This window comes from Hippichthys cyanospilos, chromosome 17, assembly GCF_059441005.1.
Source record: "Hippichthys cyanospilos isolate Australia breed blue-spotted pipefish chromosome 17, RoL_Hcya_1.0, whole genome shotgun sequence".
NCBI lineage: Eukaryota > Metazoa > Chordata > Actinopteri > Syngnathiformes > Syngnathidae > Hippichthys > Hippichthys cyanospilos.
Genome location: NC_142385.1, coordinates 4,098,343 through 4,121,280, shown reverse-complemented (window position 1 = coordinate 4,121,280; position 22,938 = coordinate 4,098,343). Strand labels below are relative to the sequence as shown.

Sequence of the window (22,938 nt, the reverse complement as noted above, 5' to 3'; positions counted from 1 at the left end):
ACAATTTGTTCTCTGCAAGTGACCTCTGCATTCTGTGGTGCTTCTTCCATTTTTGTAAGAACACCACCTTTCATAACTTGTGCTTTATCTAAGCTACAATTGTTCACTTTTGCTGTCTCCATCATACGTATTTATAGAAAGGGAAAGGCCAAAACTATGTTCAATTGTTTATACAATGTTGCAGGTGTTTTTCAACCTTAGCCTTCATTAGCTGTTTTCTCCCTCTTTTCTGAAATGTAAACGTTGCTGAAATGCAAATACTTAAATGTAATGTAATTTATGTTGAGATATGCCCTCACTAGTCTATGCTCGACATTCTGAATTTGTGTTTGTGGAATATGAATATGATTGCTTTCATTAATCTGGAGGGCAGCCTTATTGCCTTGATTGTTTTTGGCAGAAATTGACATCACAGTTTGTAAGGGCTGAGGTAATGAGCAATCATGGCTCAGCTGTTTTCTGAATTTGGTCTTGTGACAATCACAAGCTGATCTGTAATTAGTCATGACATCAACCCTGATCAACTGTGATGTCATTTTTCGTCCACAGCAACTTGCAAAATGGCTGCCACTGAGCTAGATTTTGCGGCTTGATTTTATTTATTTTTACTAAGACAATATTAGTCACAATAATGTATTTACTCCAAACTAGATAGTTACTAGATACTAGTTACTAGATAGGACATATTGTCAAGAATGTTTTTGCTTGGACTTCCTCTTTTTTAACTCCGAAGTCTTGTTTTGTTGCCTTTCGTTTATAGGGAACATGTTATTCTATCCTTGTTTTTCCTAAGAACTTGCCACTGTAATCCTCTACTTGATTATTTTTCTTTTGTCCTCATCTGAATTGTCATTGTGTATGCAGGAAGGATCGTTCCATCTCTATGGGCATCTTTCAGGTCCCTGCAACTGATGGCATGAGCACTGAGCTCCACCAGGATGTGGATGTCCATGCTGAACCTTGGAGATTTAATAACCTCAACCATCCAAGGTCTAACACCAGTTTGAAGGTATGTGGCTGGTTTTTTAAAGGATGTTTTGATTAAATTAAATTAGAATGTGAGGTTGGGGTTCTCACTCGGGGTGATGCCATTCAGTATTATATAATTCAAAGTGAGCTCTAAAAACAAGTCTCTGTACAATTATGTTTCAGAAAAATATTTTGCAGTGTTTAGAATTTTGAACAGGCTCCATTGTAACTGGGTGGCCTGGAGCCCACTAAATGGAGGAAATGGTGCCATTCAGGGAGGGAGGAAAGGACAGGGAGTCTTTACATTGTCGCTTTTAGAAACCGCGCTGCAAGCAAGACTGCATCATCAATATTAATGACTTGGCTACAACAATCAACTGCAACATCACCACCACCACATCCAATTACGGCTGTATTAAAAATTGGGCCTTTACAAAGAATTCTCAACTTGGATTGACACAACCAGAGAGCAAGCATTTAACTAAATTGTTTGTCATTGTGTTGGCACTTTGCTTCAATATACAGTGGGCCCCCGGTTTACAAGATTAATCCGTTCCGCGTTGGGATCGTAACGCGAATTTGCCGTATGGCATTCAATCCAAACGTATGTTATTTAGCTAATGCGTGTAAAATCCCAGGTAAAAACATCAGAATTGTACACACATATTAAAAATTGGTATCCAAATAGTATACTAAGTACTACATATATATAATATACTGTACCTGTATACAATTAAATAACATCAGAAATAAAAAATATATAAAGGATTTATTTACCTATGAGCCACATGAAAAGCTTGTTATGGCCATATTCCCTAGCGAGGGTAGCCTAGGCTTGGCTAGCTTAATCTTTTTCGTATTTCTTGATTATCTCCAGCTTCGTTTCCATATAAATCATCTTTTTACTTCTCTCTTTAACATCACTAGCAATCTTGGGACCCATGGCTAACCAATTAAAGTTTGAATTAAGCACTACAATGCACAATCAATACCATATTGAAAGCACTCTGAAACGAGATTAAGTCTTTAGGCAGCCATCTTTGTGACCTTGTTCGCCGACCAATAGCAGACCAGTATCTTAGGGAATCGTGACACCGATCAGTAGCAGACCAGCATTGTAGTGACATAAGCGGTGACGCGTGTATGGGCGCATGAGCGCACACTGACCGCCATGTTGGATGTGTCTCGCACGGTGACTGCCATGTTGGATGTGTTGTAAGGCGAAATAAATGGCGTAAGGAGGGGACAAAAACACCTCACAGGCCACGTAGTAAGTTGAAAAAAAAAACATATGGGCAGTTGTAAACTGGGGGTCCATTATACCCAACTCTATTACTACGGTTTGTTGCTGTATGAGCACAAACTAACCTAGAGTCTTTCACTCTTCAGTTTGATGCCCGAAGCGGAAAGTTTAAATTCCCAAATCAGAAGTCTGATGAGGTAAACCTGTTTACAGGTCATGCATGTGCGGGTGCAGTGGAAAACCATGAACATGCAATCATGTGTGATTTGCTCAAACTTACCCCACAGTGCTAGGCTTGAAGGAAGAAGTACAGATATTTGTTTGGCAACTAACTGCAGTATGGCGGACAGTACTTCAATAAACCATGTTATACAAGTAGGCGATCTTTTGCTGCATGTGTGACTAATCAGCAAAGCCAACCCTAGCTTCTCCAAAAGACAAAATTCATTGTCATTTTCAGTAGGTGCGTTACAATGGTGACATCAAAAGTTTATTGGATTATAAACAAGATTATAAATGCACACATTGAACTAACTTTAAAGACAGCACCATGTCACACAGCACAAGAAGGCATACCCAATGATTGCAACACTTACTGTTTTTCATTTTTTAAATAAAGTGGACCCCCGCCATACGAAATTAATCCGTTCTAGAGTTGGGATCGTAAGGCGAAATCGTCAGATGGTAGGCAATAGAAACCTTTGCTAATTACCTAATGTGTGCAAAATATCAGGTGTAAACTTCAACATTTTTTATATCTATTTGTAACGTATAGAATCGAATAGTTAGTACTAGTTATATATAATATACATGTATATAATTAAATAACATCATAAATAAATACTATATAAAAGGAAAAAAAAAATTACGTTTGGAATTACGTGACTTGAACTAGTTACGGCCATAGTCCCTAGTGAGGGTAACGATGCGCCTGCCTTCTTTGTATTTTTTGATTACTATCTCCAGCTTCGTTTCTATACTAACCATCTTCTTACTTTCCTTTGAAGTCTTGCGCAGCTGCGGTCATATTGAATTAAAGTTTAATCTCTACATGATCAAACATGATAACAATGGAGAGTTTACACTTGAAATACCATTTTACTTTAAAAGTACCGGTAATCTAGGAAAGAGATATCCAATGGTCTGATGAACGTCTGCTCCATTGTGTATCTGCCTTGTCAATGTGTGTGTGTGCGTGTGCCAACTGCTTCAATAACAATCACATTTGCTCTTTGTGCGTTTCATGACTGACATGGCATGTCCCTGTGACTGTAAAAGCAGCAGTTGGGGTGGGAGTAGATTACAACTCCACAGGGATGTGCTGTGTAACTCATTAAACACACCCCGGCACACGTTGTTGTCGACAGGGAGTAGGGAAAGGAGCAAAGACGACATTCATCAAACCGTTAGAAATCTCTGAACTAGATTTTTTTTTTAATAATAAAATGGTATTTCAAATGCGAATTCTCCAGTGTTACCATGTTTGATCATGTACAGATATGACTTTAATTCAATGTCCAGGCCGCTGCTAATATGGCGGCAGCTGCGCAAGACTTCAAAGGGAAGGGGGAACAGTTCACTTACTGTACATTGTATAAGGTTTAATTCTTTACGACTTAAGTAAATATGTGCACTGCAGTAGTTCCACGTCCGAGGAGGGCCCGTGGCAAGTGCATTTGTAGTTAACTCGTCTGTCTGGCATGCAAGAAACCATTACAGTGTGTCTCTCCGCAATACAGTATAAGCGAAAGACCGAGGGCGTGAAAATCAAAGCGCGACGTAGCAAGGGATCACTGTATTCCATTTCTTAATGTGAAAAAAAACATAAGCCAGGGATGCCGTAACCCGGAGTCCACTGTAATTGTTTTTCATCCATCTATCCATCCGTGTGCTGGTGTGCTGGCTTTGATGGTTGTTTTGTTTCATTTTCATTTTCATTCATTTGTTTGTAATTAGGAGTTTACTACTGCATTTACATTTGTGTTGCTTCTTAAGTTTATAAGTGTTGGTTTCTTTTATTGCCTCGGTAAGAATGAAACACCATAGGAAATGAAGAACCTTCTGTAATTAGTCATGCTTATCCTGCCACATAATTGTACAAATAAAAATCTGTTCTGTGTACATTTTCACACCCACTTTAGGATGAACTGGCCAACACAAGTCACGAAGAATTGAAATCTAGCCTGCCACTTAAGCACGGAGGTGTTTCCAAACTTGTTTCCTCATCATCACAAGGTGGAACATCACAGACTGCTAGCTTGCCAACAAAAACCACCTCATCCACACAAAGCTTTGACAGCCAAACTTCAGCATCAACGTTGCCTCATGCCGTGGCAAATAGCCTTACAAGTCCTTCAACCAGCCTAGTAAGTGGTTCTGGGTCTCCTATTGCCTTGGCTGTTGCAATGGAATCTGTCACGACTGCTCCGGAATTTGGTGGCCTCAACAAAAATCTGGACTGCAACGATGACAAACCAAACAACAGTAAGAACATTTCGAACATGCAAGGTCAACTCGAACAGGAAAATCAGGAACCTGGAATTATGTCTCTTCAAAACAACGGTTAGCACTGCAAACAACCCACTCACACAACACAAGAACAATATGCTTAATCAATCCCTACGTTTCTATGTCACTTCTTTTAGATGACAAAAACAACCTGGGAAAGTCTGAGGTATTGGCAATTATAGAGTCCACTCCTGAGTTGGACATGGACCTTGATGGCTGCCAAGGAACAAGGTACAGGACAGCAGCAGTATGAATTTACAAAAGAAAAAAAAAGTGATCACATTAGAAACTGGAACAACAATTGGTGACCATGTTAAGATCTTCAATGGTGTTGTTTTATATTATTTATCTGAATACAAAGTATTAAATTGTTTTACTAAGATGATGTTTTTGTAGCTATGTTGCACAAATTAGGAAACATTAAATGCCTTTTCATCAAAATTATAAGCAGTCAACCCAAGTAAAGTGTTTTTTTTGTTTTGTTTTTTTTCATTTTTGGATAATTTTCTTCCACATCAATCACAGTATTTTAGCCAAGGGATGGTACACTCATGGTAGTGTGGTAACTAAGCGGTGATACCATGTTGAACTTGAAATGCTGTCACCATCTGGGTGAAATTTCACCTCCTTAGTGTGTCATTTCAATGCTTCCCATTTGTTGTGAAGATCAAAGGATTGAGCAAAACACAGCACAAGGGTTAAAATGACATATTAACGTTCTAAAAAATTACTATTGAACTAGCATTTAGGAGACTGTTTACATTCTGAATAATTTTGTCTACATGTGGAAGTAAAAGTTAGTTGGTGAAATGAACAGTTAATGAGCAGTCTCGAGTGAAATAAAAATGTGGCAACTTCCGCAATTTAAAATCACACCAGGGACGAAATAGAACATGTTTTCCCAATGCATATAATATATTGACGCACTCTATAATATGTGAAGATGCTGAAGCGATAACGTTAACAAAACCCATCACTCTCAGCCATGCTGGTAGTCATTACAAAAGCCCTGACAATTTGTGATATCCTTATAAATGTAACAAATCATGTTTATCAAAGCACCTACATGAATCACTTCAGTTTTGACACAAATATACTATGACAGTTGCAGAGAGATGTCAATAATAGAATTGCGGTCACACATTACCACTGTCCAGGACAAAACATGATGGTAGGCCTGGGCAGTTAACAAAAATGAAAATATAGTGAGGCAGATGTCAACCGAATAGATTGTACAGTAGATATTAAAGTTGTTCACCATGTTTGCTTTTGTTTTTGTTTTTTAAGCACACCTACCAAAGGTGGCTTAGAGAATCTAGCATTTGACCGGAACACAGACTCTCTGTTTGAGGAGCTGTCCTCTGCAGGAAATGACTACATAGGAGATGTTGATGAAGGAGCAGACCTTTTAGGTAATTAGCATTGCTCATTCAATATACTGTACTTGGCTTTCTCCTATCATTTTTATGAATTGTTCTTCTGTTAGCTACCGGGCTTTATCAACATCACAGATGTTGGTTTTCTGGTGTGTATCAACTACTTTACATCATTGATATAAAGTATATGTATTTTTTTTAATTTCAGTTCTCCTCTCAGATGTTGTTGTTTGTTTTTGTTTTGTTTGTTGTCTTTTGGGGTATTACAATCTTGAATTATGTTTTTAGACTAGAAATTGACAGATCAGAGTATCAAATTTACAATGATACTGATTTTAATAATGTTAAATAAATTCTGGTAAATATGATTTGGCATCTGGTCCATTGTAATGATAACAGGCTGAGACGGAGGCAGTTGATTCGCTGTGGCAACCCCTGAAGGCAAAAGCCAAAAGGAGCAGAAGAAGAAGAAGAAATAAACTTTTTGTTTCTAATCTGCACCTATCGTTAAATGATAGATTACAATTTTTTGGGCTAAAGAGGGAGTCTAGTAATGATGTCAGAAACATTTGTTCATATACACTTTGTTATTATGATTTTTTAAAAACTAAAGATACAGAATACCTCTGTGATTTTTAGGTATGGGTCGTGAAGTTGAACATCTTATCCAGGAGAATGCACAACTTCTGGAGGCAAAGTTAGTACACGGAATATGTTTAATAGTTTGTGGTATGATTTATGTTTTCTCGATTGACTTTTGTTGCTATGCATTCTTGAAATACATCGAGGTGGACAAACCTCAAAGACTATTGTACAGCAAGGGCCACCAACAATTTTTCAAATAGAGGCATTTCTTATGTGCTTATTGCAGCGAAGAGCTACCAGTTTAAAAGCATTCTTGAAAGAACAAATTTGGTCATCTTATTTATACTTTTATGTTATTAAAAATAATTACTATGAATGGGTCAAGATCTCTTATGATATGTTCTCATGACCTTAGAACACCATAAGATTTATGGTCCCAAGCTTCACAATTCTCTATGTTTGTTTTCTCAGAAATGCTCCGTCACTACTTCAAAATAAACCTTATTATGTTAAATAATGTATGGACACAGTCGATTTTGAACACTTATTTTTCACGATTTTCCCAGGCGATTGTGATAATGATTACTGGTAACTTCATTCTTTCTACTGCATCGACTGTTTTACCTGAATGACTTCAGCTTTTTTACAGCTCACCTTTTTTTTTTTAACTTTTCAAGAAACAAAACTCCTAGGATATCACAATGTCCCACCACTAGTAAAATTTATTAGAGATAAATGTCCCATTACTGGTTAGCTATTTGCAAAACATGCCTACAGGCAACTCATATTGGTCCTTGTTGGAGCGACCTGGCACCAATGAGTATCATGTTGGTGACTCCCTGCTGTATACAGTGTCTTTGATAGAAAATCCTTCTGAAAATGTCTTTTCAGAAATACCCTTAATGTGGTCAAGAATGACTTGATTGCTCGAATGGATGAGCTGTCCTGTGAAAAGGAAGTCCTACAAGGAGAGCTTGACGCCGTCAGCCAGGCCAAGATCAGACTAGAGGAGAAGAACAAAGATTTAGAAGACGAACTAAAAAAGTGTGTCATTTGACAAGTTTATACTTTTGAACTTGCTTCGTAATGCACAATTTATGTTTAAAACCTGTCATTCTCTTTAGAGTTCGAGCTGAACTTCTGAACTGCAAACCCAAATCTAAGCCTGAAAATGAAGATGATGTGAGTTATTTATAATAGTACATACAGTATGCATGAGTGGGACTAATGGTTTGAGAAAAGAAACCACAAATAAGAGAGATGGAATTGAAATGGCCTTTCTTTATTTTTTTCTATATTCCATATTTATCACAAAAATGGCTCTATTTACATGCAGTCAATAGCCTTTTTAAACCCCAAATATTGGCAACATTCAGGTACTATGTAAACAGGCACAGTGATTCAAATAAGCTCATATTGCTGTTTTTAAAAACCTGAGTAAGACCCTTGAGATACCCCTTTTCTAACTCGAATGTGTGGTAATTACATTGAGGTTACCTCTTTTTAACTGGGCTTTGGTTTGTGTTCGAAACTTGGATGCAAAAGAGCCACACTTTTAGAGCTGGGCGGAAATTGATTACTGTTATGTGGCGAGTGATAAGTATAATATGTCTCATTGACAGTAGAAAGTAACAAGCAGAAATTGTCAATTTGTGTCAAGGCAGCCGCACTTTCGGTTTCAATGAGGGTAAGACAATTAGCATATCCCTCCTTGTTGAAGCATGTACATAATTGGAAATATTCTGAATGTTTCTGTAACGCATATTTTCACATAACTCTACATTCATCTGAATGTTGACTGCGCATAATCGCAGCTATTGTTGCTGGTTGTACAGAGTGATGTGCCCACAGCACAGAGGAAACGTTTCACGCGGGTGGAAATGGCCAGAGTCCTGATGGAGAGGAATCAGTATAAGGAGAGGCTGATGGAGCTACAAGAGGCTGTCAGATGGACAGAGATGATCCGGTAAGTTTCAAAGAATGTAAACAGAAATTGAAATATCAGTGTCATCTTATCAAAGGGCCAATATCATGATATTTTAAATTTCCACATTGAAATATATGTGTGTACTGTAATTCTCCAATTATAGGACGTACACGTGTATAGGACGCACCCTTACTTTTAGGGTCAACTTCTAGTATTATCTATATTACCGTGTCGAGGACGCGACAATGTTAAAATTATCGCAAAGCAGAATTAAATCTCATCTTTGTCAATACTTCATATTTTGTTGTGTTCTTTTCCATTAGTTATACACTTGTTGTGGGTTTAATTGAAGTGTGTTTCTGATTTCTCACACTGTGAACGGTCAATGATCGTTGGACCAGCGTGTCGTTAAATGAGTTAGAAGCAGTTGATTTTCTTTTTCTTCACGACGCCGCTTGAGTCCATTTTGCCATAAATACCCAAAGTTGTGTACCATTTGTATTCCACCAAGCTTATTATTGTGTGTACATGCCAAAAGACCACAATTAATAAACGAGCAAAATGGAATACCTTTTCGTGTGCACATAGCTCCATTCCTTGCTACTCTTAATTGAATCAGCCGGAGACATCATAACTTTTACATGATCCTTTCCGTTTTGAGTCATACTTCCGTGTGTGGCCAAGGATGGACTTGATTGTTTTTTTCAGCCTGTTCTTTAAAGGGATACTGTGTAAGATTTGACAGTTTTTCATGACGGACAGCAGGAGGTACTGCATTTACCATTGTCTGTAGCTATAACAAACATGGCTGCCTCTGTAGTGCCTTTCCCCATGTAATATAATTTAATGATAACTAGACCTATGATTATATTTAAAACATACTGTTTGTCATTAAGAACACATTTATTTGCATGTTTTTGAAATTTATAATCATTTAATTTTTTCCTTTTTAATGAAAAACGGTCTAAATCTAACACATTGTCCCTTAATTGAAAATAATGCCGTAACAAGTTCAGCTAACGCAAGCTGCTGTTAACCGCAAAAGGCATTTGGCTGATAACAGCCAACTGACTTTCGCCCTCTAGCTCCTTACATTATTGAAATTATTGTAAGTAAGGATATGGCTAATATAAGTAAGGATATGGCTAATATAAAAATGCATCTCAACTCCGGAACCATGAATGAAACTAAAATGTGAATGAGATTGACATTTATACACTCTCATCAGGCGGTATAGGGACGGTGTAGGCGATGGACAAATTTCTTCTGTCGTCTTAAGTTCTCTCTCGAGTTATGTTCATCTGTTCAGGCGGGCCAGTGTGGGGGTGCATAATAAGCAAGGAATGCTTAGAAACGCATTAATGAATTAACACTTTGGGGGTGAGAAATGAACATAACATCTCAGAAAAGATTACTTTTCATGATAGAGCCTATTTAAAGGATGTAAAGCAGACTTTAAAACAGAGTTTGTTTGGCTCTTTGTAAATTTTGTGTAACATTAAAATATCTCGAGAATTAAAAAACTGTGTCAATATAAGGATGATTAAAATACTGTATTTAAAAATATTTAAATATATTTACAGTGTATGTGATCATTTAGTTTTTATTTGAATGAAGTGTTCAGGACATTCACTGAAATATCAGATAAATAGGACTCAATTAACACACTATACATCTTGCAGTACAATTTTAGGAGCATTAAAAAAAAAAAATCAATTACACAATTGATTTTGGTTGATGTGCTTTTTTTCTCAGGGCATCAAAGGAAAACCCAGTTCTTCCAGAGAAGAAGAAATCCAGCCTCTGGCAGTTGTGAGTTCTCTCTGTTTTTGTTTGTTGAATACCCGTCATTGTGGATTCTCTGTCTTATGTTTATGTTCTCCGTTTTACTTTCCCCTTTGTATTACATGTTGTATGGGTGTTTCTCCAGGATGTAGGTAAATAGGTGACTTGCATAAGTGAAAAGTGTGTTTTCTGATGTGCTCATCTTCATATAAAAATCTCAACATAGGTGAAGCCTGTCTTGGTGAATCTGTGAATGCATCCAAACGCTCTTTTTTGTACAACAGTTTTTAAGGTCTTTGTTAAAACTGGTCAAAAACAACAAACATGGCTGATATAATAATAATAATACATGAGAGACTGACTGAAGCCTTGATGCAGGGTCTACTTTGCTGGGTTATTGCAGGCATATATTTGGTTTGTTGTGGAATTCTGCATATTTTAATACACATGTAAGGCTAAGGTACACAGGAATTTATAAATGGGGACTGACTTTTGATGATCTCATTATTTCTTTTCCCTGTTGTGTAATCCTCTGTAATCTGCCTGTCGTGTGTCTGTATGCAGGCGGTATGTGGGGAGTTCATAGTGTAATGTCTGGTTAAGTTTACAGACGTTAAGATTCTGTGTTTGAGCTTTAGGGCACTAACATACAGTAACAGCACAATAATGTTTTGCTTGTGGTTTAAGCTTCAAGGATGTCACATATCCTGTATGAGTTTGGGAATGCCATCTAATCAATTTGGCTGCATGCATGTTAGATAAGTGCATGTTAGCTTTTGCTTGTAATTGATATGTAGGCTCAGGTCAGATGCAGAGAATTACTTGTGTGTTAAGCAGCTGCTCTCTCTCTACTTAGGGTACTAAGATGGACTGGTTGTTGCATATACACAGACACAGTTAACCTGCCATGGCTTTCTAGTGACTGTAACTGGCTTTCATAATACAGTGTTCCCTTGTTTTTTGTGGTTAATGGGGAATGGAAAACCTGCAAAAAATGAATTCTGCGAAGTAGGATTGCCCCCCCCCCCCCCCCCCCCCCCCCCCACCACCACACATAAATACACTTAAATAAAGTATATGAAATGTGTTTTGTAAAACCCTCCCAGTGATCACCTAACCATAGTATGGAGGTTGAACAGTCTCTTTTTGGGCAAAAACACATACAAGAGTTTATAATTAAGTGATGAGCGCCGCTCAATAACTCTCAACTCTCTCTGCAGCTACCCCCCGCCTATTCGCACATTGCAATTGTTCTTAAAGGGCCAGCCTCAGTCTGTGTTTTCACTCTGTTAAATCTGCCCACATTCCACCACCTCCCCCACATGTAAATCTCTGCACAGCTCTTTGTCACAGCTACAAGTGCACAGCCTGTGTTTTGTAGAGTTCTTGCAAAAATGGCCCTAGATAGTGCCAAATGTTGAAGAGCAGTGGTTTAGTTCAAAGCAAAAGTGCCTTCATTTGAACAACATCATGCAGCTGTGAAATGATGATCCTTTGGGTGGAAAAAAATTGCAAAGCACTGAGGCCTTGAAAAGTGATGTCCAAAGTGGCGAGGGAACACTGTATAATGCTTTATGTAAGCATGAAGTTCGATCAAGACGAGGCTAACCATTTGGGGTGAGGGGAATGTGTTTTTGTTCATTGTTGCTTTGTGCCATCACTAATGTCCAAATCAATGCACAACTCTAATCCTGCACCCCATGCTCCCCATTTGAGTCTTCACACATTTTTTTTCTTGCTTAAGTGCAACCCAGTATATTCTTTTAATTATACTATATATTAATAGTTTATCTGTGTAATTGTTACCTATGTGGAGGCCGGCATGCAAATCATTTGTTATCACCTTTTAAATGCTCAAGCCCTCTCTTTGCTGGAGCCACTGCTTTTGTCCATCCCTCTATGTGTTTGTCTGTGTGCTCTCCCTTCCCTTCCCACCTTCCTCCCCTCCCCTGCCCTTCTCCCTGCCCTTACAACTCCAGTTTCAGCCGTTTGTTCAGTTCGTCGGGCGGCACATCGAAGAAACCTCCTGCTGAAGCCCCCGTCAACCTGAAGTACAATGCCCCCACCTCGCATATTCAACCATCTGTCAAGAAGAGGAGCAGCGCTTTGCAGCAGCTGCCCAGTGACAAGAGCAAAGCCTTTGACTTTCTCAATGAAGAGTAAGTCTGTTAGGAGAGATCCTATTTAGTTTTTTATTCATTTAGTTATTTGTTTAACAATAATAAGATTGAACACAATACAAGTAAAATCAGTCCTACCCATATTGTCTACCCAGACTTAGGGAGGAAGATTCTGTCCTATTTTGGTCCATGGTCATGGAACAATCAGCAAACCCACTTGAACTAAGCTCTCGCATACATTTTGTTAATTTCAAACCGATTTCCAAATTCCTTGTCACTAGCTGTTTTTGTAATTAATGGACTACTGATATTACAAAGTTTATTACTGTGGTCATTACTGCTATTGTTAACAATTTTAATGACATTTATTATTATTATTAGTATTATTATTATTATTATTGTTATTATCATTATTATTATTGTTATTTTCCCCTCTTTGTTATAATTTCTTTCCTTTTTCTCACCCTTCTGAACTTTTGTCAAATTCTGATGCCTCTATTAAAGTCTGCTTTCTGTAAATTCTTCACTAGGACATCCTTGCAAAAGAGATGCAAATCTTAATTGATCTCTCCCTAATTAAATAAAAGTTTAAAAAAATATACAGTTGTTAGAGTGTAATTAATAAAAACAAAAAACTCTGAAAGAGATCTGATAATGTATATCCGGCAGATCGTCTGTGGATTGCGTGGTGTCCAGACGAGAGCAGAAGCGGGCACAATATCAGCAGGTTAAAGCTCATGTCCAAAAAGAGGAGGAGGGCAGAATGCAGGCTTACGGCTGGAGCCTGCCCAAGAAGCAAAAAGTAAGTAGAATATTTTCTTTTGCTTTTCATTCAAGTCACTGTTGATTTCGAACCTGCCACTTGATTTGAAATCTGTGTATTTCTGTGTATTTTACCACAAGCATCTTGAAATAGCATCCATCCCCCATTTAATAGATTCTGTATCTTGTATGATGAAAGTTGCCATTTATCATATTTTTGGATCTTTTCAGAAAGAGATTTAATCTGTTGTTGGTGAAGTTTTGGGAACTTAGTGAAATTAAATGTTCTTCTTGCAGAACAATGGCGGCCAAGAGAAGATGAAAGACCTACCTGTTCCAGTTTTCCTTAGACCTTTGGATGAGAAAGATGCTTCAATGAAGGTATGTTCCCTCAGTTTTGCTCCTGTACACCTGCTGTTCTTTGACTCAAAAGCTACAATATTGTGTTCGTCTACATAATCAACATTAAACAAAAATATACATCCAATAGTTGTTTTTGCTTCTGTTGTTTATAAGATAAGCTCAAAACCATAAAACTTTTCCGAAATGCACAAAATAACCATTTCTCTCAAATATTTTTCACAAATCAGTATGTGATAATGAGCACTTATCCTTTCTTGAGATAATCCATCCTACCTCATCAAGTTACTTTCTGTGAGCAATTTTTTCTGTGCATCCTCATTTCTTAATCCACATACAACCCTGTCTCTCAAAGTGTCATTGAAAGCATCTTTGAATTCACAGTGTTCAGCCAACTTCCACAATGCAGCAACAAACATGGTTTGCGCCCTCTCCTTGGAAATGTCTGTGAGACCTGAATCTTTCTGCTATCATCAAAAGCTTTTATGAAAAATGGCGAGTTGCCGCATCGTAAACGTGGACCTTGTCCATTCATTTTATCACTTTGAAAAATGGGCACATCCTCGATTGCGTTAGCCGCGACAAAATACCCAAGCCCTCTGTGAACGAGCTCAATTGCTCGGCGCTCTCATCAAAGGGGCCATTAGAGCCAATAACGCCAGCCATTTCAAGGCTCTTGGTTAAATGTCTCTCTTCTGAAACTTTCTCCGCAACGTCATTTCTTCCCTCTGGCGTTACTGTGTCCGGGCAGCCGGCACCGTCTATCACCTGGTCCGGGTGAAGAAACGCAGCCAAAATCAAGACACGCTCGCGTCCATCGCAAAATGCAGCATAAGTTCACACGTCCTCATGGCCACTTTTTGTTATATCTCTCATGCTGTCATCATGCTTTCTAATCGATATTTTGATGTGGCACACGTGTGAAGTGGGTGGATTATCTCAGCAAAGGAGTTGTGCACACTATCACAGATTTAGACTGATTTGTGAACAATAGTTGATAAAAATCCTTTTTTGCTTTTTGAGACGATTTCATGAAAAAATGGGCTCAAAAACAAGTGTTGCCTTTATGTTTTTGTTCAATGTGAGTAGGTTTTATATCTTGACCTTCTAATGCAGCTAGTTTATTGAGCATGTTAATACTTGGATCTATTCTAATATGTAATTCTATGCTCCCACAACAATAATAAACAGGGTTACTTACATTCATTGCCTATCTGTGTGGCTGCAGTTCTGTAGTCTAGTAAATTTTGAAATTATACCAACATTTTCAACTCTCTTTAGCAGATCACTGCTCAGAATAACCGACTGGAGTGTCTTACTCATCTTTGTGCAAATTTGTGTGTCTATGCTTCAGCTATGGTGTGCTGCTGGCGTACACTTATCTGGAGGTAAAACCAGAGATGGGGGTTCAATCGTAGGAGCTAGCGTGTTTTACAGTAATGCGTCAGGACCAGAGAGCCCCAAAAAGAAAATAGGATCTCAGAGTAGCCTGGAGAAACTGGATCAAGAACTCAAGGTTAGAATCCCTAGTTGTTGTACTTATGATCTATTAACAGATAATGATGAAACTTGCTTTTAAACCAAAGGAACAGCAAAATGAACAGCAACAGCAGGAGGAGTTTTCATCATTAGTGTGGATTTGTACCAGCACCCAGTCAACTACTAAAGCTGTTGTCATTGATGCTAACCAGCCCGGAATCATCCTCGACAGCTTTTTTGTGTGTGATGCACATATCCTTTGTATTACCAGTGTACCAGGTATGTGGCTGTTTTCATTAGTTAAAGAAAGGATAAAACAACATTTTCCTAATTAAAAAAAAAAAAAAAAAAAAAAACTCACTATGTGGAGAGTTGATAACATGTTTAGTCCTTGTGAAGGAAACTCATCAAATTATTTCAAAATGTTTTCACATAAAATGAAATGATTACTTAATTTCAAAATGAGAGCAGAATAAACCATAATAGGGGTAGCTGATCCAATTTAAACTGTACCTTAAGCTCGGATTACAATATTGTTCCCCATTAATCAAGCTTCATATCTATCCATCCATTCATTAATTTTCTATAGCTGCTTATCCTCACTAGGGTCGCTGGCTTGCTGGTGCATATCCCAGCTGTGTGCGGGCATTAGGCGGGTGATACCCTGAACTGGTTGCCAGCAAATTGCAGGGCACATAGGGACTAACTGGAGGTGAACTCTGAACTGTGAGGCGGACGTGCTAACCATTCTTTCATGAGCCACCCAAGCTCCATATCATAACTTGAAATTCGGCGCTAAATTGATGTAATAACATGTTAAGGGATTGCCACCCATCGATTATATAGCGCTTGACTGAGTTCCTGTAACAGGAGCAGCAGGTTTAGCAAAGAAGCCCAGACTTCCTCTTGCCAGCCACTTCATCCAGCTCCTCTGGGGGACCCCCAGTGTTACCAGGCCTGCCGAGAGCAGTCATAGTTTCTCCGGCATGTCCCGGGTCATTCCCGGGGCCTCTTCCCGGCGTCTCACCAAGGAAGTGTCCAGGAGGCATACTAACCATACTATTTTTAATTCAAAATGATTCAGTTAATTGAAAAATGATTTCTGCCTCAATCTAAAAATAGGCTAAGAATAATCATACGACTCCTGTTTTCCACGACAGAATAACAAAGGGAGCCGGGTGTCATTTAGTCAAGTTTTGATTTGTTAGGAACATGCCTTTTTCGACACAAACATGTTAAAATAAACTTTTGCAAATGAGCGTCCAAATTGAAAGTATGTGCAAAGCATGAAACGTGGGCCTGTTTGTTCAGTTTCCAGCTTATCCGGAGCATTTATCAGTCACAATTGTAACATATCCAGTACAGTATAGACAGTATTTCCATTGATTTATATGTATGTAAGTAATACGTGTTCATGAAAAAATTTAGAGTTTGCATACCTTATTTTATGTTTTATCTTGTTTTGTTTTTTAATTCATGTGCGCGTTGAGAGAGTGAGGATAGTCGTAGTGTCATTCTTGATCTATTTACTAGATCAACAATGACTGCTGCATTCCTACTAAAGTAGAGGTAGTTCAATAGAAAGGCGGCAGAGGTATTTATCAATGATTCAACGTGATTGGAACTCGCGATAAGGAAATGCCACTTTTAATGCTTACACAATCACAAGATCTATGACGGTCAAACTCGCATTCATTAGCGGTAGAGTCAAATGTTGCGTTTACATTTGCAGCCGTGTGGCTTTAGTGCATCAAACAAGTTCGCAAAACATGACAAGACTGCTTTCAATGAGTACTGAGCGGTGGAATTTCCTCCATTGTTTGTTTTGTGCGTCCTGTGGAGCAGAGTTGATTTTCTAAAATGGGCTGCGTGGTGACATCATGGTACAGTGTGCCTCCGACATAGTAACCGACAGGAAGCTTATCTATCATGTTATCTATATGGATTTTGTGGCGTTTTAAATTGATTTCAATCATAGCAAACGAGAATCATGATTCCTATGTGAATCGATTCTTTTTTTGGCACACCCTTACTGTTTTATGTGCCCATTGGTTTACATCATATTCACTCACAATGATGAATCTGCTGTGCCATATGCTGAAATGAGTGCCTCGGTTTTTATTTTCTTCAATTAGTTCACAACTACAACCTTTTTTTTTTTCAGGTGCAAGAGAGACAGACTATCCAGCAGGTGAGGAACTAAATTTGAGTTCAGAGTCTGCGTCAGTCGAAAAGGCCGGTTTGTCTGACAGCTGTAGCAGCACAGCAGGCAGTGACATTGTGCTTGGAGGCATTACCGTTGTAGGCTGTACAGCTGAAGGAACAACAGCTGTCCCTCAGAGAGCTGACAGTGCAGAGAAAGAAAATGGAGAGATGGGTAAGAGACCTCACCCTTTTTCATAGCCCACACCTTTTTACTAACTGTGTGACTTTTTTACTGTAGATGCCACTGAGGAGAGTGAAGGGTCCGCTAGTCAGAGAGGAGTATGCAGTGAACAGGCCTTCACTGATCCTTTGGGTTTGCAACAGACAGCAAATGCTTCCGGCAACTGCTCTGAAAGGTAATAGAAATATGGTGATTGACCCAGAATGTCAAGTATATGTCAAGCATACCTAAAAATGCATCGTTTTTAACATGAACATAGGAAAAAAAGCAACATATATAGCAATTGTCAATAACCATTCACTACAGTGGCGGTCCGTGCGTTTCACACTTAGGCCTTCAGTGATTTGGCCCCCTCAGAAGCACACATACGCATTACTGGGCTACACAGGCTATTTTCCGGAGCATCAATAAACCTACATCAGAAATTGAAACGTATCATTATATGTCATACTGCCAGAACTCAAAATAATTAAGAATAATTTTATATTTGTCCACAAAGTTTTATGAAGTCCACCAAGTATCATGTCGGTGCGGCATGTTGGCGACGGATATGGGAAGGTGAATCCAAAATGCTGGGAGGCAGGATGAGATGGGCTCAATAAATTGATTTATTACTCGCAGAAGCTGGGCGAAACATTAAACACTTGAGCTGGAACACGCTCATGACAGGTGACACAAATGACACTAACGACAGACGCCAGGGAAAAACAACACAAAACCCAAAAACAAAATAAGTCAAACGCCACAAAATAAAGCCACAACAGGAAAACCCAGACAGAACGTGGTACCATAATGTACGCTATGCCTCATGGTTGCCGTTAGCTTACGATTGAGCAACATGTTTTTTTTCTTTTTTTTCCCAATAACTTTATTTAACTACTTCCAACGTTAAACATGGTGGCTCAATATAGTACCGCCTTCCTGCAGTGAGCATCCAGTCACGCCACGTTCAACGTGAGGGCTCTACACGGCGAACTTATGGCTCGATTGACTGTTATAGCTGTCTAATGCACATTAGGCCCACTGACATATCCATCTGTACTTGCGCAGAAGCCCTCGCCGTGTTGATACGAATACCCTGGCTACTGGCGAAAGCAGATATCACACAGCATAGCGACACAAGTTAGCTGAATTCTTATTGGCTAAAAACTCTAACATAAAACTACAGCACTGCAAGGAGCGTAACCAAATGGATATAAAATGACACCAAAAGAACAGGATATGGAGAATAATTTTATATATAAAATCTATATACTTAGTAAAAATAAATGTAAAATGAAATTTACTTTTATCATAGTTATAATAATTATTATAGTTTCTTATAGTTATGATAATATCAGGTTATTTTAGGCTAGCAGAGAAGCTAGCCTAACGGCTGACGGCACACCACTGCACTACTCATTTACAGACTTTATACAGGTTACAGGTTAGTTTAAAACGGAACAAAAAACAAGAGCATAAAACAACTAGGAAAAAAAATGCCAATTTTTATTTTGTTGCAGTTCTACTTCACTTAACCTAAACAAAACCCCAGGCATCACCCCACCACTATTTGAGAGGACTTAACTAAGCAAAAAAAAAAATAGTGTTCATTTCCAGTTATAGATAGTACAGTTTTTTTGAAACCCTGAATTTTTAACACCACGGTAAACCATCAACCTTGTTATTGGCCAATGGCTACTGTTGAGAAGTTCATAGTTGCTGAAAGCTTGATGACATTTAATATTCTGTCATTTACATGATTTGTAGAGGATATGATCAGGAGAAAGGTGGTGTGAGTTCAAATTCCAATGCGGAGGACAAGGATCTGCTGAGAGAAGAAGCTCAGAAAATGAGCAGCGTCCTTCCTACTATGTGGCTTGGGGCTCAGAGCGGATGGTGAGAATCAGTAGTTGTGTTCAGTTTGGATTTTGTTTTGTCAGTAGAAATTCAATCAGTGTAATAATTTTATGTCCCCAGTGTGTATGTCCACTCATCTGTGGCTCAGTGGAAGAAGTGTATCCACTCTATAAAGCTGAAAGACTCTGTACTTGGCATAGTGTAAGTTCACATAGATAGCAGCTGGTTTGCGCCTGCAAAATTCTGCAAATTTGATTTTTGACATTTCTGCCACAGGCACGTGAAAGGACGGGTCCTGGTTGGTCTCTCTGATGGCACGTTAGCGGTCTTCCACCGTGGAGCTGGCAAGTAGCAATAAAGTTCCATCACTAAAATCAATGTAGAATAAAGATCATGGTCTTACTTTTCTTTTCTTTTTTTTTTTCCCCCAGATGGACAGTGGGATCTGACTAACTATCACTTGCTCGATTTGGGGAAACCTCACTACTCCATCCGCTGCATGACTGTAGTACATGACAAGGTTTGGTGCGGTTTCAGAAACAAGATCTATGTGGTGCAACCCAAAGCTATGAAGATTGAGGTAATTTAACATTCAACTTTCATTTCTGGTCTTCAAATTCAGGGGTAGAGAAGATCATTCTTCTCATCTGTAATAATCCTATACTTCAATGTCGCATGCACTGACTCCTTTCTTTTGTACAATTTAAACTCTGATACATTTGGAAAAAAAATTAAAGAACCTTCCCCATCGTGTTGCTAATTAGTTTAAGAAACACAAATTACTGGATTTTTCGTGTTTAAAGTCGCTCCGGAGTGGGGTGTAGCTATCGCAGCTACATACAGCATTTCGTTATCTGGATGTTCTGCAAAACATTCAGATCATTGATTGAAGATTCAGATAGGAATAAAACATTGTTTTCCTTAGTGAAAAGCAATCGTAAACACAGAAGACAAAATACAACATTTAAATAAAATTTTGACCTAGTCCCAAAAAATGGTATGTATGATGATGCATCTGATTATGTACGTTAACTTGACTCCGCAGAAGTCATTTGATGCACACCCACGTAAGGAGAGCCAGGTGCGTCAATTAGCATGGGACGGCGATGGCATCTGGGTGTCCATCAGGCTGGATTCAACTCTCAGGCTTTTCCATGCCCACACTTTCCAACACCTGCAGGATGTGGACATTGAGCCTTATGTCAGCAAGATGTTGGGTTGGTTAATTATCTTAAATGAATCATGTATCTACCGTTGCAAACAAAAGGTCATTGCTGCAATAAATTCCAATGATTTACACACTTTTTCAGGTACGGGGAAACTGGGCTTCTCATTTGTGCGAATTACGGCTCTCATGGTGTCATGTAATCGTCTGTGGATTGGTACTGGGAATGGGGTCATCATTTCGATCCCTCTTGTAGAGAGTGAGTAATAGATCGACGTGATATCTAAACCAACTCATCAACAAATTTGTAGATACAGTGCATAATTGATTGATGAATTTCACTTTCGTTGTTTTTTTAATTTTCAGTTAAGACTGTAAAGCTGATCATTGTTTTTCATCTTGGGGGGGGGGGGGTACGCAACCAACACTGGTAACCTTATGCTCATTTTAGCAGCCAACAAGCTCACCAAGGGAGCAGGTAACCACTCAGAGAGTGTGATTCATGTCTACGGTGATGAAAGCAGTGACAAAGTAGCAGCAGGGACGTTTGTTCCATACTGCTCCATGGCCCATGCCCAGCTCTGCTTCCATGGACACCGTGATGCTGTTAAGTTCTTCACCGCCGTCCCAGGTAACTAAAAAGCTGCTGTTGTTTTCTATTTTAGATCTTTACCTCAGTCTTCAACTCATGAGCCCAGACCTGCCTGTGGCTCTTTATCGTTCTACTGTGGCTCTTTGTAACTTTGGAAAGAAGAGCATGCCGTTGAAATCTAAATCACTGTAGTCTGTTGGATTTCGAAGTGTAACTGCAAATATGAAGATTGCAAATTATTATGCAAAGTTAGTTTGACTAAAATTGTCATGAATAATTGATGCAAATGTCAGTCAGTATAATTTTCATAAGCTGTTATTCATTCAAACTTCACTGATCAAGTTTCGAAATAACAGTATTTTTAAAATAAATGCATACAATAAATAACTATTAAGTCCACTATAAGTGACACAAATGATTAAGCACAACATCCTTTCAAGACTTTTTATGGGCTGCAAAGAACTGAAAATGGTCACATGTTAAATTTGTAGCATTACAAGATCATAGGAAATAAAATATTGATTGAAATCACTGTTGAATAAACAGGTCTTGTTTCATCCTCTGACAATCGTCATTCTGTCTATAGTTTAAAATCAACTGTTGTTTTCTTCTTTATCACACAGTTAAAGACTTGAAAATTTTAAAATTCAAAAATAAAAACTTAAAATTTCGAAGAGGTTTTACCTGACATGTTTCGGCGTTATCTTTGGTTTTCTTCAGATTGTCCCGAGACGGTCCGTGACTTATCTTTTTTTGTCAGCTGATGTTTCATGGAGGTGTGACTCGCGTGTCAGATTTCCTCCTGTCAAAATCTGGCAGGTGAGTCACGCCTGCATGAAAACAACACATCACTGAACCAGGCAAACCGTCACAATCGTAGCGTTTCTAACAAATCACTAGATAATATTTAGATTTTAGACACGTAACAAGACAACAAAAGTATTATCTGGTGGGGAAACGAATGCAAACAAAAAAGTTGTTTTTTGCCGTCAGTTGTTGTGTGCTGTTTCAGGTCATGCCCTTCCATCTGCAACCAGCGGTGGAGATGACAAGACATCAGATAGTCCATTTGAGGATGGAACCAAGTCTATGTTGGTGATGAGTGGAGGAGAAGGCTACATTGACTTCAGGATGGGTGAGTTAACTGACTGCCTGTGAATTTTAAGGGGCCTGTTTTGGAAAGTATTATTTGGTCTTTGGCCTACACATAAAGTGTGATTTCAACTACTTCAATCTTTTGTGAGATAGTAAAGAATGGCTTTCTCACAGATGTACAGTGGGCCCCCGTGTTTCAAACTTAATTCGTTCAGCGGCTACGCTCGTAACTCGAAACTGCTCGTATGACGGGCAATCCAAACCTATGTTAATTAGTGAATGCGTGCAACGCGTGCAAAAACCTTAGGTAAAAACATCACGACTTTATACACATATTAAAAATGAGTAACATAATCTACTGTACAGTTAAATTAAATAACATATACAAAGGAAAAATGACATTTACCTTTGGGGCGACGTGACTTGAGCTGGGTGGAGGCGGAGGGGAGCAGAGACCAACCCGCAGAATGTATTTATTTATTTTCTTAAACGGGAACTTTTCTCAAACTAGAACATATCACCGGCGATTTCCTTCTCTTTAATCCATAATAGAAGAAGCCTCTCCATTTTGTTGTCCACCGAGGTCCGTACCCCGGCAAGGAAAGTCTTGCTCTTAGAAGATTTCCGAGCGGTTACGGCCATACTCACGAGCAAGGTTAACTATGCCTCCTTCTTATTTTTTTTTATTATCTCCTGCTTGGTTTCTATTGTCATCATCCTCTTACTTCTTCCTTTACCGCCACTAGC

At 38.7% G+C, this 22,938-nt stretch overlaps 1 protein-coding gene across 3 annotated transcripts in view; it reads left to right on the top strand.

The window, feature by feature from the left end:
• spag9b (sperm associated antigen 9b) overlaps positions 1-22,938 on the top strand; it is a 43,953-nt gene that overhangs the window by 17,542 nt on the left and 3,473 nt on the right. Inside the window, exons 5-28 of one of the 3 annotated variants that reach the window (XM_088439149.1) lie at positions 865-1,009; positions 4,354-4,774; positions 4,858-4,951; positions 6,008-6,132; positions 6,736-6,793; positions 7,573-7,725; positions 7,806-7,863; positions 8,517-8,647; positions 10,364-10,420; positions 12,373-12,552; positions 13,183-13,315; positions 13,573-13,656; positions 14,990-15,151; positions 15,222-15,393; positions 17,279-17,491; positions 17,558-17,675; positions 19,250-19,378; positions 19,460-19,540; positions 19,616-19,683; positions 19,771-19,919; positions 20,385-20,556; positions 20,650-20,763; positions 20,959-21,135; positions 22,109-22,231. In XM_088439149.1, the coding sequence (XP_088295275.1) occupies positions 865-1,009; positions 4,354-4,774; positions 4,858-4,951; positions 6,008-6,132; positions 6,736-6,793; positions 7,573-7,725; positions 7,806-7,863; positions 8,517-8,647; positions 10,364-10,420; positions 12,373-12,552; positions 13,183-13,315; positions 13,573-13,656; positions 14,990-15,151; positions 15,222-15,393; positions 17,279-17,491; positions 17,558-17,675; positions 19,250-19,378; positions 19,460-19,540; positions 19,616-19,683; positions 19,771-19,919; positions 20,385-20,556; positions 20,650-20,763; positions 20,959-21,135; positions 22,109-22,231 (3,317 nt within the window). Of the gene's footprint in view, positions 1-864; positions 1,010-4,353; positions 4,775-4,857; positions 4,952-6,007; positions 6,133-6,735; positions 6,794-7,572; positions 7,726-7,805; positions 7,864-8,516; positions 8,648-10,363; positions 10,421-12,372; positions 12,553-13,182; positions 13,316-13,572; positions 13,657-14,989; positions 15,152-15,221; positions 15,394-17,278; positions 17,492-17,557; positions 17,676-19,249; positions 19,379-19,459; positions 19,541-19,615; positions 19,684-19,770; positions 19,920-20,384; positions 20,557-20,649; positions 20,764-20,955; positions 21,136-22,108; positions 22,232-22,938 lie in introns of all 3 variants that reach the window. The other 2 variants (XM_088439150.1, XM_088439148.1) reach the window with 2 other exon arrangements.